The 16,431-nt window shown below is 38.9% G+C and overlaps 1 protein-coding gene across 6 annotated transcripts in view; it reads right to left on the bottom strand.

Moving 5' to 3' along the window:
- Nucleotides 1-16,431, bottom strand: part of LRRC1 (leucine rich repeat containing 1) — a 126,713-nt gene that overhangs the window by 48,625 nt on the left and 61,657 nt on the right. For all 6 annotated transcript variants that reach the window (XM_060788221.2, XM_060788202.2, XM_060788215.2 and 3 more), the window contains exons 5-8: nucleotides 13,593-13,649; nucleotides 13,317-13,380; nucleotides 5,297-5,371; nucleotides 786-930 (exon numbers count right to left, since the gene is read on the bottom strand). In XM_060788221.2, the coding sequence (XP_060644204.2) occupies nucleotides 786-930; nucleotides 5,297-5,371; nucleotides 13,317-13,380; nucleotides 13,593-13,649 (341 nt within the window). The remainder of the gene's footprint in view (nucleotides 1-785; nucleotides 931-5,296; nucleotides 5,372-13,316; nucleotides 13,381-13,592; nucleotides 13,650-16,431) is intronic.

The following is a 16,431-nucleotide window of genomic DNA, read 5'->3' as shown; positions in this document are numbered from 1 at the left end:
TTTTAAAGCTCTGTTTTCACAATAACCTAATTCAGATGTATAGATCTCGAGTCTATATGACTCGTGAGTTCATGCACTTTCTTTTCTGTCATGGTCAGAATGAACCAGTTTCTAATTTTGATTAGCTGAAATTTAACAATATATCTGAAGTAAACCGATTCCAAATTGTGGGAATCTGGGTGGTTTTAGTAAAATACATTATATTTTATGGATCAGACAATATGCTAAACTTTGGGCAGAAATTTTAGAAGCTCGTCACAAGCACTTCAGGAGTAGCTCAAAATTTGCACAAGCCCATCCTCATCATGCTAAACCATCATCACATGCAAACGCAGTGTCAATTAGCTCTAGCACCAAAAGAAACCCTGAGAATGTGTTGACGAAGGCTTTCATGGCTGGAATCACTGGGTTGCCGTGAGCACATAAATGTCATAAATAAATAAATAAATAAATAAATAAATTTTCCAGGTGTATGGCCATGTTCCAGAAGCATTCTTTTCTAATGTATATAAACCTCACTTCCTTAATTTCCAACATACCTCACACCCTCTGAGGATGCCTGCCATAGATGTGGGCAAAACATCAGGAGAGAATGCTTCTGGAACATGGCCATATCCCTGAAAACTCACAGCAACCCAATCCTGAGAATAAATTGAATACATATGGCAAACTGAGAAGTTTCCATTATACATCAACTTCTTATTTGATTGGATTGAAGGCATTCGTAATAGACACATAAACACACAAGCAAGTGTTTTCATTTTTCCCTGTAACTTTTCACTTACCTATACCATCTGGTAGCACCTCAAGAAGATTTTGAGAGATGAGTAAGTCAGTTAAAGATGTCAGACCACTTATCTCTTCTGGTAGTCTTTCCAGTTTGTTTTCAGAGATATCCAGACACAACAGGTTTTTCAGGCTTCCTATTTCCTACAGAGCACAAATCGAAGTCAAGTCTCAACATGCAACAGCCAAAGATCTGACAACTGTCCTATTACAACATCTAAGAGCAAAGGACTCCCATTTCTCTATGACAGACAACAACCATTTCCTGATGATATCACAAGTGAGTCACCGCAAGTAAAGACTGTGTGTGCAATGCCCAGCATGTCCTAACAGTTCAAAAGCCGGTTTCCTTTCAGAGTCCTGAGTGCAACCCATTTGTTCAGCAAAAGCAACACCCAATCCTAGATGCAAAATCAAGGTCAAAGGGCTAAAGGGCTAAATGGCCAGGCAAATGAAGACAACTTCCCTGTTTCAAAAGTGACCTAAGCAAATGAGTTCTTGCGGAATCATGCTTCAGGAATAATACACGGAAATTTTGTATCTTGCATTTCTTGTATAGCAAGAGGTTTCTAATGAAGCAACATTTTAATCTTGTTAAATTATATATGAAGTATTACCACTGCACACTCAAATTATATTTAACTCTGGATTATAGTTAGCAGAAGATCAAGATGCTGATTGTAAAATTAACCCGATTTATTTTTAACACTGTTCACACACAAGTACACTCTCACCATAAACTCACACCTACACACAGTCTGTCATAATCAGCCCTTCAGTCATCAAAACACTCAACATTGCTGAATCAACACAGCTAAAAAAATGATGGAAAGTAGACATGCTGTCTTAATATGTCTCATCCACTTTTCAGTTTCCAAATAACTTGTGTAGAGCTGCACTTCACAAAAATATGAAATGCACCTTCACACAGTTAAGTGCTTGAGGCTGAAGAAAACAAGCTTTCATACAGTGCCCTGGACAATTTACAGTAAAAGAAACCACTACAGCAAAACCATCTACGGAACCACGGTTCCTCGTCAAATCTCTATCTTTGATAATCTGTACAAATAGAAGTTGTAAAGACTTAGACTGAACAGGACTGGAAACAAAATCAGAAGGACTATATAGACGGTTTTAATGCTATGTCAAAATGAATGCTTGCATCTGCCTTCAAAACCCAGCCTGAGTGGAATTACCAAAATTTCCCAAGACAATTAGACCTGTCCATGTCACTCTGTGGATGACAAGACTTTCCTTGAAGTCACGGTGCTTTCATTCAGATTCTTGTCTAGCCTCATGTTGACCCAATTTATGGTGACCCTATCATAAGGATTACAGGGTAAGGTTTGTTTAGAAGAGATTTGCATCACCTTATTTTTAGGCTGAGAGTGTGAGATTTGATTTCATCAGTTGAGTAGGGATATGAACTTTTGTCTTCTGGAATCCCAGTCCAAGGTTCAAACCACCACACCAACCTGGTTCTAGCATTCAATCCCTAAAGCCAAATTTTCTACTAATGATAACAAATCTTATCTGTTAATTAAAGCACATTTATATTTATTATTATTATTATTATTATTATTATTATTATTATTATTATTATTATTATTTTACTGTGTGTCACAGCAAACAAGATACATATGCTGGATTTCGTATCACAAAATCACAAGTCGAACACTTCCCAAGCGTTTAGGACTGTGTGATGTATTTTCGAATGATGTGCGCAAATCCAAGTAAGGTGGCCTTTTGCAGTTGACAGATCATGATTTTGTCAATGTTTATTGTTTCCAAATGTTGGCTGAGATCTTTTGGCACGGCATCCAGTGTTCCGATGACCACTGGGACCACCTGTACTGGTTTATGCCAGAGCCATTATTATTATTATTATTATTATTATTATTATTATTATTTGATACATAAGATTAGTACACAGCAAACAAGACCACTATGTTGGATTTTGTATTTGATCACACATTGGACACTTCCCAAGTATATAGGACTGTGTGATGTATCGGCAAAAAATGCATACAGATCCAAGTAGGGTAGCCTTTTGCAGCTGACAGATGGTAATTTTGTCAGCACTGATTGTTTTTAAGTACAAGCCAAGATCTTTAGGCACTGCACCCAGTGTGCCAATCACCACTGGGACCACCTTTAATGGCTTGTGCCAAAGTCTTTGCAGTTCGAACTTCAAATCTTCGTATCGCGTCAGCTTTTCCAGTTGCTGCTCATCAATCTTGCTGGCGCCTGGGATTGCAACATCAATGATCCATACTTTGTTTTTTAACACATTCGTGAGGTCAGGAGTATTGTGCTCCAAAACTCTCTCAGTCTGAATTCGGTAGTCCCAGAGAAATTTGACGTGTTCATTTTGTGTAACTTTTTCAGGCTTGTGATCCCTCTAGTTTATTGTCACAGGCAGATGGTATTTGTGGCACAAGTTCCACAAATAATAATAATAATTACATAATATATAATATATAATAATAGTTGTTCTTATTGGTTATTAAAGAGTCTTTAAGGAGACAGAACCTGATGGTCTGAGTGGCCACTACACTCAGGAACTTCTGTGAAAGGTTGTCCAAAAAACCTCTGGTCAAAAGCAGTTTCTTGACTTTAGTCTGGAAATGATTTGGGAGCCAGTACAGCTATCTCATGGAAATGCATTATCTATAAAGCCATACTCTGTAGACTTTCGCCATCTTTTGAGACTCAATAGCCTTCGCTGCAAACCTACGTCATCTACCTCCTCTCCACCAACCTGCTTGTTCTTTCCAGCTGGTTCTGCTTTTATGTGAATTCTTTTGCCATGTGAAATGGCCTCTACTGTGAGGTGGACTGCTAATCTGAAAGAAGCATGCTATTATTGATGGTTTTATTCTTATTTGCATTTATTTGCCTTTTGTTCTGTTTCCTTTACCCTATATATTCATATATAAGCCTAGACATTATATAGAGAAAAAACCAATCCCAAAAACCAACCTCATAACTTCTGAGGATGCCTGGGATAGATGTCGCTAATACGTCTGAAAAATTGCCATATATCCCAAAAAACTCACAGCAGCCCAGTGATTCTGGCCATGAAACCCTTTGACAACATAACCCTAAAAACCTAGGTTGATGTAACCTTAACTCATATTTTAAAAGGAACCATCCTCTTTTCCACACTCAAGTCACGACACTGCTTTTGACTAGAGGTTTTAGGGATTGCTTTTGACTGCAATCCTGGGGGAACCTGGGAGAACCAAAAAGAAACACAGACCCCTTCTAACTTTATGCTGTGGGCTCCCTCTAGGCTTGGGTGGGGGAAATGTGGCAGCAAGGAGTGGATGGCCCTTTACAGCGGCTCTGAGGCTTTCCCTTTTGTCAACTGATTAAAATCCCTATTTTGTCCCCAAAACCTGCCCTCAATATATACAAGTCAGTTTATAGATAAGTGTATATGGTACTTTTAGCCATTTTAAAATATACGTTATATACACTTATTAGTAAGTTAAATTGGAATCGCATCACTTTCCCTGTTCTTCAGCTTCCAAACTCACATTCAACTCACATGAATATAAAATAATACTGAGGGGTTGAAGGTAAAATACCATATATACTTGAATATAGCCAAGCTTTTCAGTCCCTTTTTTTTGTCTAAAAAAGCCCCCCTCGGCTTTTACTTGAGTCAAAGTTATTTATCATTTTACTCTGTTGCTGTTGTTACATTTATTATTTTACTGTATTTATTATTATTATATTTACATTATTTTACTCTTATTATTTTATTACATTTACTATATTACAGTATTTATTATTATTACATTATTCTACTCTATTTATTACTAATAATACATTTATTACTTTATTATTGTTATGATTACATTTATTATTCTACTCTATTTATTATTGCTAATAGTGCATTTATTATATTACTCTATTATTACATTATTTTACTCTATTATTGTTACTTTTATTATTTTACTCTATTTATTATTATTATTATTATTATTATTATTATTATTATTATTATTATTACATTTATGATTTTACTCTATTATTACTGTTATGATTACATTTCCATTATGTTACTCTCTTTATTATTCTTGGAAGGATACATAAACACATTTACATTGAAGAAGGTTAGAATAATGGTTTAATCAGAGTTGGACAGTATTATCTTATATTACAATTCTATGTAAATATTCATTTAGACATTGAACCTACTGATGCCTCAACTAATGTAATTTTATTGGTATCTATTTTTATTTTGAAACTTACCAGTAGCTGCTGCATTTCCCACCCATGACTTATACTCAAGTTAATAAGTTTTCTCAGTTTTTTATGGTAAAATAAGGTGCCTCGGCTTATATTTGGGTTGGCTTGTACTCGAGTATATACGGTATATTGCCTTATAAAGAACATAGTGTTCTTCTAAAAGTGAGGTATTTTCTCACTTCAATCATTCACTATAGCAAGTGCTTAAAGCAGATTACTTTAATTAAAAACACTGGAAATTACCATTTACCTGAGGTAATTCGGCCAGCTGGTTTCCATCCAGCCAAAGGTCTTTAAGATTATAAAGTGCTCCTATAGTTTCTGGCTAAAGTATGCAAGAGAAAAAAATATTTTGGTTAGCATCACAATATAGAGCACAAATTAAAGTATGCGAAGGAATAAAAACAAAACTTTGTAGCAGCTTAAAATCTTAAGATAGCTGATTCAGTTGAGCATTCGGTTTGTGTTCAGTCCTACAGCAAGGGATTTGTGTAAATAAAAATAAGCAGAAAATCCCCATATCCTTCAAATTGTTGACTACTCAGTATGTGATTAATCAGGTAATCCGAGTTCCTCACAGTGTTTCATCAGCCTCAAACCATGTTGTTTATCTATCCCTAATACCTTAAAGGTAAGAAATCCTGTTTGATCTTGGAAGCTGAGCAGGGTCAGCCTTGGTAAAAGCTTGCAAGGAAGGCCAACCCAAACATCAGGTGATGCTGGTTGTATTTTGGAGGAAGGACCTGGCAAAGCCACCTCTGAGTATTCTTTGCCTAAGAAACCCCTATTGAATTCATGGGGTCACCTAAGTCAACAGACAAATAGAAGACCTGGCACACTGAGTTCAGAATTTCAAAGGAGAGGGAGCAGTAAAGTTTGACATGACTCAACTTCTTTCCAAGGCCAACCTCTGATGACCCCCATTCCTGTATCCATACATACACAATGAGGGACTCTAGAGAAAGTTCCAGTTCTATTAACTCTTTTCTTCCTTGTGCAACTGCAACCAAAGATGTTGTGTTAGTTTAATCACACTTTAACAGCCACAGCTCTATCCTATGAAACTCTTGGGTTTCCACTTTGTGGGACAGAAAGCTGTAGCAAATCTCATCAAACCCAGGATCCCACAAGACGGAGATATGTCACTTAAAGTTGTAACGAACCATATTAGACAGATGTACCCTATGTCATCTAAGGTAAAACAAGTTAGTTTAATTGTTTTACTTGGGTTTTATTTATTTATTTACTTTTATTTACTTTACTTGTATACCGCAGTTTCTCAGCCTAACAGGCGACTCAACGCGGTTTACAACAAAGGTACAACAGTCAACAATATACAATTTAAAACCATAAAAGCATAATACACAATCTTGACACAACAATAACAACCCAATGCATCTCATGACTAAAATCGTGATCCAGTTTCGTCGTCCATATTACCATTCCTGTAATCATCACATTCATTGCACCGATTAACCAAATGCCTGTTCGAACATCCAGGTTTTTAATCTTCTTCGGAACACCATCAGCGAGGGGGCTGATCTTACCTCCATGGGAAGGGCGTTCCATAGCCGAGGGGCCACCACAGAAAAGGCCCTGTCTCTCATCCCCGCCAGCCGCACCTGTGAAGCAGGCGGGATAGAGAGCAGGGCCTCCCCAGAAGATCTTAGGGTCCTGGTGGGCTGATAGGCCGAGATACGTTCGGATAGGTAGGTTGGGCCAGAACCGTTTAGGGCTTTAAAGGCCAACGCCAGCACTTTGAATTGAGGCCGGTAGCAAATCGGCAGCCAGTGGAGCTGGTGCAGCAGAGGAGTTGTATGCTCCCTGCGCTCCGCTCCTGTTAGTATCATGGCTGCCGAACGTTGGACTAATTGGAGCTTCCGAGCCGTCTTCAAAGGCAACCCCACGTAGAGGGCGTTGCAGTAGTCTAAACGGGATGTAACCAGAGCGTGGACTACCGTGGCCAAGTCAGACTTCCCAAGGTACGGGCGCAGTTGGCGCACGAGTTTTAATTGTGCGAATGCTCCCCTGGTCACCGCCGAAACCTGGGGTTCCAGGCTCAGCGATGAGTCCAGGATCACACCCAAACTGCGAACCTGCATCTTCAGGGGGAGTGCGACCCCATCCAACACAGGCTGTAACCCTATACCCTGTTCGGCCTTACGACTAACCAGGAGTACCTCTGTCTTGTTTTGTGTGTGTGTGTGTGTCAGGAACGACTTGAGAAACTGCAAGCCGCTTCTGGTGTGAGAGAGTTGGCCGTCTGCAAGGACATTGCCCAGTGGACATCCAGATGTTTCACCATCCTGTGAGAGTCTTCTCTCATATCCCCACATGGGAAGCTGCAGCTGACAGACAAGAGCTTACCTCACTCCCCAGATTCAAACTGCCTACCTTTCAGTCAGCAGTCCTGTCAGAACAAGGGTTTAACCCAGTGTTTCTCAACCTGGGGGTCGCAAAGGGGCTTCAGAGGGGTCACCAAAGACCATCAGAAACACTTATTTCTGATGGTCTTAGGAAGCCCCTTGGCAGAGTCGTTTGGGTTCACAGCGATCTCCGGATGTAGGTGAACTACACCTCCCCTAAATCACTGGCAATTCATCCCAAATCCCTCCAGTATTTTCTGTTCATCATGGGGGTTCTGTGTGGGACGTTTGGCCCAATTCCATTGTTGGTGGGGTTAAGAATACTCTTTAATTGTAGGTGAACTATAAATCCTAGCAACTACAACTCCCAAATGTCAAGGTCTATCCCCCCCCCCCCCCTCAGCTCTACCAGTGTTCACATTTGGACATGTTGAGCATTTGTGCCAAGTTTGGTCCAGATCCATCATTGTTTTGAATCCATAGTACTCTCTGCATGTAAGTTAACTACAACTCAAAAACTCAAGGTCAATGCCCACCAAACCCTTCCAATATTTTCTGTTGGTCATAGGAGTTCTGTGTGGGAAGTTTGGCCCAATTCTGTCATTGGTGGGGTTCAGAACACTCTTTGATTGTAGGTGAGCTATAAATCCCAGCAACTACAACTCCCAAATAACAAACTCAACCCACCCACCCACCCCCCCCCCCACCTCACCAGTATTCAAATTTGGGCGTATCAGGTATTTGTGCCAAATTTGGTCCAGTGAATGAAAATACATAATTCATATCAGATACTTACTTTATGATTCACAAGACTAGCAACATTAGTTATAAAGTAGCAATGAAAATAATTTTATGGTTGGGGGTCACCACAACATGAGGAACTGTATTAAGGGGTTGTGGCATTAGGAAGATTGAGAACTACTGGTTTAACTGTGCAGTGCAACATACTTTTACGAAGGATAATTTCTATCCATCTTGTGCTATTAATTCTGATTGAGCAATTTTTAAAAAACAAAAATCTGGGGTAAGCAATTGTGGCAAATTAGGGGGCACACTGAGACATTTCAGAAGAAAACAGCTGGCCCTAGGGGCCACAGAAAGCATTGGGCATGTATTTTCCCCATTCCCTGACATAAATGCTGATCAGGCAATGAGAAACACTGACTTCAAACTGTAACGGAGAAATCCAAATTGCATGGACTTTTGTTCCAGCTCTAACTATCTTCATAATTTCAAGGAGACAGTTTTGCAATTATTTCCGCAAACATTTGAAAGCAAAAACACATGCATCTCTGACAGCTTTTAGAAGGAATTGTACTTGAATCTCTCATGTTGATAACTTCCAGTCAATCAACTAAATAATACCTTCTATGTCAAATGATCATACAAATCACAATAATTATATGACTGAATACTCATAATGTGCCTCTTGTTGGTTGCCTTAGGAAATCTATTGCAGATTTCATAGCAACTGTATTTCATTCATTTCCCAGGATATGTTGTCTTCTGTGCGTCTATCAGCTCTTTCCTCCCACCTTCATTACAAGAACTTTTTGTGTGTATATAAGACAAATCATTTATTTATTTATTTTTAAAAGTCTTCAAAACATGGACTCTGGATGTGTGGGAGATTCTGGGAAATGGCATTCACACAAGGCAATCAGGTTTCTCAGTTTTTAAACTGACATACCTAGATATTTATTTATTTATTTATTTACTTATTTACTTTATTTGTATACCGCTGTTCTCAGCCTGTAGGCGACTCACAGCGGTTTCACCATCCTGTGAAAAAGAGGAATTTAAACTAGATATTTCTTTGAACCATTTGGGACAAAGATATGTCAATGCACAAAACACATATATAAAAACATCAGAGTGTCAGAAGTGTTTTTTAAAGTAATGCCAAAGATTTCCCCTGACATTAAGTCTAGCCCTGTCCGACTCTGGTGCTTATCTCAATTTCTTAGCCGAAGAGCTGGCATTGTCCATAGACACCTCCAAGGTCATGTGGTCAGCATGACTGCACGGAGCACCATTATCTCCCCACAGATGCGGTACCTATTGATCTACACACATGCTAGGTTGGCAGAAGCTGGGGCTAACAGCGGGAGCTCACTCCACTTCCTGGACTCAAACCGCCAATCTTTTAATCAGCAAGTTCAGCAGCTCATTGGTTTAACTTGCAGCGCCACCAGGGCACCCTAAAAAAGGGAAGGTTTCTAAAATGGAGTCTGAGTCCTGAACAAGCCCAGACCTGACTGCATGGTCTGCAGTCCCTCCTACAACAAAAATCCCAAGGAAAACTGCAAACCAATACACACATATGCAATACAGCAAGAAATCTGAATTATATACATAACAAATAGCTAGTGGAGTCTTGAAGAAGGTTGCTATTTCCAACAGGAGGGTGAGTGCATGTGAGCACTCATATATATTTACAGTAGGAAATTCTGGGTTCCTTCAAGACATTTTGAAGCTTCAAGGAAAATTAAAGCCAATTCACATACTGCTTATAGTCAAGCCCCAAAACCACAAGAGCTGTGGACAGAGTAAGCGAATTAGTAAAAAGCATAACATAATGGGGAGTTTCAGTTCTTTTGATGGGATCTGTTGGAAATTATGACTAAAGTGCAACAATTCCGCTATATGAATAAAAAGTTAACCTAGTCCCTGCCATTATTCTAGTTTCTCCAAACTTTGTAGCAGAGGTTGATGTTGAAGGGCACATGCATGTAGTTACCGATCTAATCTTTTCATCAAATTAAATGATTTGTTTAAAAACAGCAAAAAGTCAAAGTGTAAAGGGCAAATGAATAGCAATACACAAAAACCTAACAGGAACACAAAATAACTCCATACTGCAAGAGATCGGCACATTCTCATTCTGTTTTTATACTGAGAGAGCTTTGAAAACCAAAGTATAGCATGAATTGCTATTATTAGGAATTTAACCTCAGAATATTTTTAGTCACCACAGCCTGCCTTCTACGCACATATTATGGTTATTAAATGACAGCCTATGCTGGTTTTCATTCTTTTCTATGCTGACTTTCAATAGCCAAGTTTTTAAAAAGAGCAGCTTGATTTATTTTCTTTTGAAGTTTTGGTATTTATATATATATATATATATATATATATATATATATATATATATCACGTGGTTTCATGCCTTATATTAATACAAGGCTGGGTAAAGTGTGACCCGAGATCATAATGTGGCCCTGAAACCTATTTTATGGTCCCCAACCTGTTGCTGTTGTTGTTGTTTACTTCAAGCCATTTTCAGCTTATGGCAACCTTAAGATGATCCTCTCATGAGGTTTCCTGGAGCTGAGAGTATATGATTAATCCAAGGTCACCCAGCAGGTATTTGTGACTAAGCAGGGAATCAAATCCTGGTTTCCAGAGTCATAATCCAAGGCGCAAAGCACTACATGCATCTCAACTATGTTGACTGTCTAACCAAAAAGGGGAACTTCCTCTCCTCAGATGCTTTCTGCTACACAATTATAGCACTATCATTCAATCTTAGCAAGCTTTGCTCCATCTGACAGACTCTTGGAATTTTTAGTTTGATCACAGACCCAGAGACATTCTCAGGCTGAGGCCCCTTCTACACTGCCACATAAAATCTAGATTACCTACTTTGAACTGGATTATATGGCAGTGTAGACTTATATAATCCAGTTCAAAGCAAATAATGTGGACTGTCTGCTTTGATAATCCGAATTATATGGCAGTGTAGAATGCTGAGAATGCTAACCTTCTCCACTCTCCTTGAACTACCATTCCCAGGAACCATAGGATCAATTCACAATTGTTAAAATCTTACAATTGTGAAGAGTGAAAAGACCCCTAGAAGCTTCCAGAAGCAGTAACCTGCCTTCTAAATTGGCCCTATATATCAACACCAGTTTTTCAGAACGTAAAATGCTCTTAAAGTTAATGCTACTTCTTTTTTTCCGTTAAATTTCTAGCATTTTTGTGGTTGCTTCCACGCGGTCAAAAGAGACAGAAAAATAGTCTGCTGAATTTATAACTGGTTTAACTGAGTTCCCTTCCACACAGCTGTATAAAATTCACATTAAACTGGGTTATATGACTGTGTGGACTCAAATAAACCAATTCAAAGCAGATATTGTGGATTATCTGCCTTTTTATTTATTTATTTTGTGTCTAAAGCATTGCATAAATAAGTAACTTTAAAACTGATAAGATAAAGGGATCGCAAGCAGCTAAATAGTTTTAGACAAAAATGGGCAACAGTGACTGCGTTGTCTGTAGCTTTAAAACATTTCTTCCTCTGTGCATGAGGCAGGGTATTGTGAGCAAGCATACAGATGCAGAGAGGTTTGCTCTACAGTCGCACAAGGTGCAGGATTCTTCTAGATAGTGCCATTTTAGCCATGTTGTGTTTTGATCTCCCTTGATATTCTGGATTATATGGCTGTGTGGATGGATCTTGGGAAGGTAAATTTTGATGGAAAGACAGAATATACTGAGGTGGTGTGTGGTTTATGGGCCATATGGCTGTTGTCTAGCAGCATTTTTTTCCTGATGTTAAGCCTGCATCTGTGGCTGGCATCTTCAGAGGATCTGATGCACACGAATCGCCAGGAGAAAATGCTGCTAGGACACAGTCATACAGCCCAGAAACCACACAACGTCACAGTGATTCCGGCCGTGAAAGCCTTCGATAATAGACATGATATACATCGTTGCTGTAAATGTTTTAGAACTGATTTTTGACATCCTTTATCAAGAAAAGAAACTATGGAGAAGTAGTTTTAACATCTTCAGATGCTGCTCTCAAAAATACTATCGTGTCAGGAGAGACTTGATAAACTGCAAGTTGCTGTTGATGTGAGAGAATTGGCCATCTGCAAGGACATTGCCCAGGGGACACCCAGATGTTTTGATGTTTTACCATCCTTGTGGGAGGCTTCTCTCATGTTCCCGCATGGGGAGCTGGAGCTGACAAAGGGAGCTCATCCATGCTCTCCACTGATTCCAATCTCCGACCTATCTCTGATGGTTTGCAGGAGTCCATGTCGTTGAATGCAGGGAAGGCACCCCTCACAGACACACCAGAGAAAAAAAATGCCCAGGGACACAATGAGATCAGTAGCTGCTGAGACCCCTGCAGGGTCCTATCACAGCAGCAAGCCTTCAAAGGTAGGACTCGGGGAAGGCACTTTTGGTTGTTGAAATATGGATTGGAATAATTACAATGTCATAGATTAGGCTTTTGTGTTACAAGACAAAACAGGAAAAAATGGCAGCTACAGAGCAGAGGCACATAATCCATGCTCCAAAGCTGCATGGCCCAAAGGGCAAAGTCTTCTCATCCAGGATTAAGCATTAATCAACAGGTGCTGCATACCTGCAAGCAAGATGGAGACACAAAGAGGTTTCTACAGCCCCCACTCAGGTTTCATGCCGGTAATCAGACAGGCAGTATCTTCCAGTAGACATGGGTTGTTTTTAATCACCTCATTCAGATTTGGATTTTGTAAAGCTCGTAAACACACACGCTGCTTCTAACTGCTAGCACAGATACAGCAAGGAAGCCAGCAGAGAAAGCTTAAATCTATCAATTCCCTATGTGTACCAGTCTCAACCTGGATCAGACTTCTGAGTTTATTTCTGAATAATGAAGAAACATGGAGGGAGCTGCATATTGCATACTTAATCAAATGTGTAGCTTGACCCTTGGGCATTCAATTAGCAGACAGCTCTATAACCTGCCAGGAAATAATCTAAGCACAAAAAGTACAATTCATCCAGTCTAAGACATGCTTTCTTTTCCCAAACATCATGGCTGAGGATTTGGAAATGTGCACATTAAAAAGGTAATACATCTGATGCTTTATTATAAAAGTGTGGGAGGGGGAAAAAGCTTACCAAATTATAGAGATCATTGTTCCCTAGATCCAGCTCTTCTAGTCTCTGCAGCTGGGCTACTGACCTGGAAAAACAGTAACAACACTGTTGTTTTTCAGCATACGACACCAAAGGCAGCCTATTAAAAATGATGTTTCAGAGCCGCTAATGAAAGCATTACATTCCAGTGGCACGATCTTGCACAGAATCACTCATTGTAAATTACAGCAGTGAACACAATGGAAGTAGAGAAAGACAGTAATTCACACCGCAAATGTAAAAATAACCACCACTTACTCAGGTAAGTATGTCAACAGATTCTCTCTCAGTTCCAGTGATGCCAGGTTATAAAGGCTGGAAAAAAAATCAAAGAAACACCATTAATTCTTTTGAGTAAAAATAACTTCTCAAAAATAAAAGTACCACAAAAGACAGGCAACACACATAATTTCATATTAAATATCTTCTTAAAAGTTCTATATAGATAAATAGATAGATATGCAATAGGAGGACCAGAATGTAATGCCTATCAATTAAAATGAAGAGCATCCGTTTTACAAAATGGACTTTTCTGTACTGTTTTGGTTGGCATGATTTTAATTGTTGATTTAAATAATTTTGGTTTTAATTGTTTGGTTTTAATTCTAATTGTATATTTGATATATGTGCATATGGCATCAAATTGCTGCTGCCTGTTGTAAGGCTGTCTTGAGTCCCCTCCGGGGTCAGAAAGGCGAGATATAAATATGGTAAATCTATATAAATAAAAATGTAATGTTCATTTGTGGGATTAACATAACTCAAAAACCACTGGACGAACTGACATCAAATTTGAACACAATAACACCTATCAGGCCAACAAGTGACCATCACTCATAAAAACACTGAAAAACACAGCAGAAGAGACTTTAAAAGCCAAAAAATGAAAAATACATTACAACGCATGCGCAAAACCACATATATAAACACAAACACACATATATACACATATACATACAAACACATATAAACAGACTGGGCCACAGCAACGCATGACAGGGGACGGCTAGTAAATAAATAAATACTGACACACATAAATGACAATATTGGGCCGGTAACTATTCAAAACATTAAAGACGTATTCTAATTTCTGGATTATTTACCCACTTATCAAGTTACTGAGCTTTGTTGAAAAGAGGATACAGTGGTAAAACATTTCCCCAACTAAATTAGTTCCTAAGTAGTCAGAAGCATAATGCTGAAAGACGACTAAATGTGTCACTACATCTGATAAATAAATCTGAGACACCTAGATAAATGAGCTCTTTACTCAGGAGAATACATTACATATTAAGTGGTTAGCAGTATTCATGGCACTAAAGTTACTGTGGAAATAGGGCACTCTGGATGATAATGATGATGATGATGATGATGATGATGATGATGATGATGATGATCTTTATTTATACCCCGCCATCTCCCCAAAGGGGACTCGGGGCGGCTAACATGAAGCCAAGCCCAAAATTACAGTACAGCAAAATAAAATAGAAGAAGCAAAAATACCATCAAAATAAATACATGAAATAACAAAATAAAATAAACCGTGAATAAACCATGAGACATGTAGAATGTGTTTCTGAGGGAGAATGGGTTTCTGAGGGAGGAACACAAAAGGACCGGAATAGTAGAGTTACACCTTCATTAAGGGCGCGGGGGGGGGGGGGTGCCTCATGAGGACGAAGCAGTAGTTGGAACAGACTGCATATGGGAAATATATTCACTTGCCGATGGTACATTGGAAGAGCCAAGTTTTTAGGTCTTTCTTAAAAGCTGCCATGGTAGAGGCTTGCCTACCTAGTGAAACGAACATGTTCTACCAGAAATTACTGTGGAATTACCCTGGAGGACCTAAAAAAATTCCTAGAGAGGTATAATTTCTATTAATTTGCTATGTCTTCTAGGGCAATTCTAAGGTATGCCAAAGAATTGCCAGAAGGACTTAGAAAATTCCTAGAAAGGGTATATTTTGTTGAAAGCTTTAAAAAACCTTAAGTGCTGATCTCATGGGTATAATGGTCATGCTATACTAAGACAAAAGCAAAGACATCCACGGTGGTCCACACTCTTGTCACATCCCGTATAGACTACTGCAATGCCCTCTACATGGGGTTGCCTTTGAAGACTGTTCGGAAGCTTCAATTGGTCCAACGGGCAGCAGCCAGGTGGCTCACTGGAGCAGCGTTCAGAGAGAAAACATCCCTCCTGTTGTGCCAGCTCCACTGGTTGGCGGTCTGCTACTGAGCACAATTCAAAGTGCTAACTTTAGCCTATAAAGCCCTAAATGGTTCCAGTCCAATTAATCCATCTGAACGTCTCTCCCTCTATGAACTATGTCAGAGATTAAGATCTGGGGAGGCCCTGCTTTTGGTCCTGCCTTCTTCACAAGCGCAACAGGTGGGGATGAGAGACAGGGCCTTCTTAGAGGTGATCCCGTGGCTGTGGAACTCCCTCTCCAACGAAATTATATCAGCCCCCTCCTCCTGCCCTTCAGAAGGAAAATGAAAACATGGCTCTGGGATCAAGCCTTCGGAGAATACTGCAGTGCAATAACAGATATGGAATATGTGCAATGATTATTGGATCAGCCCCGGACTGCGATTATGGATGGCTTCGTTTTATAATATTGAATGTAATGTTTTTAAATGTTTAAAATGTATTAATTTAATTTAAATGTTTATTGGAGTTGTATGTTGCCTGTATGTAAGCCACCTTGAGTCCCCTTCAGGGTTGAGAAAGGCTTGGTATAAATAGGGTAAATAAATAAATACACATGTTACATAAACTCCTTCTTTAGAATGAGGAACTGAATGGGGAAAAAAGTAAGAGTGAGTTGCAGAGCTTAGGAAAAGTTAATTTTTAAATAACTCCCAGAATCCCACAGTTATAGATACTAGCCACACTGATAGTGATTCGAAGAGGAGTAATTCAATAAATAATAATAATAATAATAATAATAATAATAATAATTCTATAATCTAATTATATGACATTGTTTAAAAAATATTTTGGACAGAATTGAAAAGAAAAATATTCATTTTTTGCAATGTAAATAAACATACAGATTGATTTTAAAATTATGATATAAGAGGCTACCAAA

The sequence above is a fragment of the Anolis sagrei genome, chromosome 1 (assembly GCF_037176765.1).
Source record: "Anolis sagrei isolate rAnoSag1 chromosome 1, rAnoSag1.mat, whole genome shotgun sequence".
Lineage (NCBI taxonomy): Eukaryota > Metazoa > Chordata > Lepidosauria > Squamata > Dactyloidae > Anolis > Anolis sagrei.
Note: the sequence above shows the minus strand (reverse complement) of the source record. Positions and strands in the feature narration are given on the sequence as shown.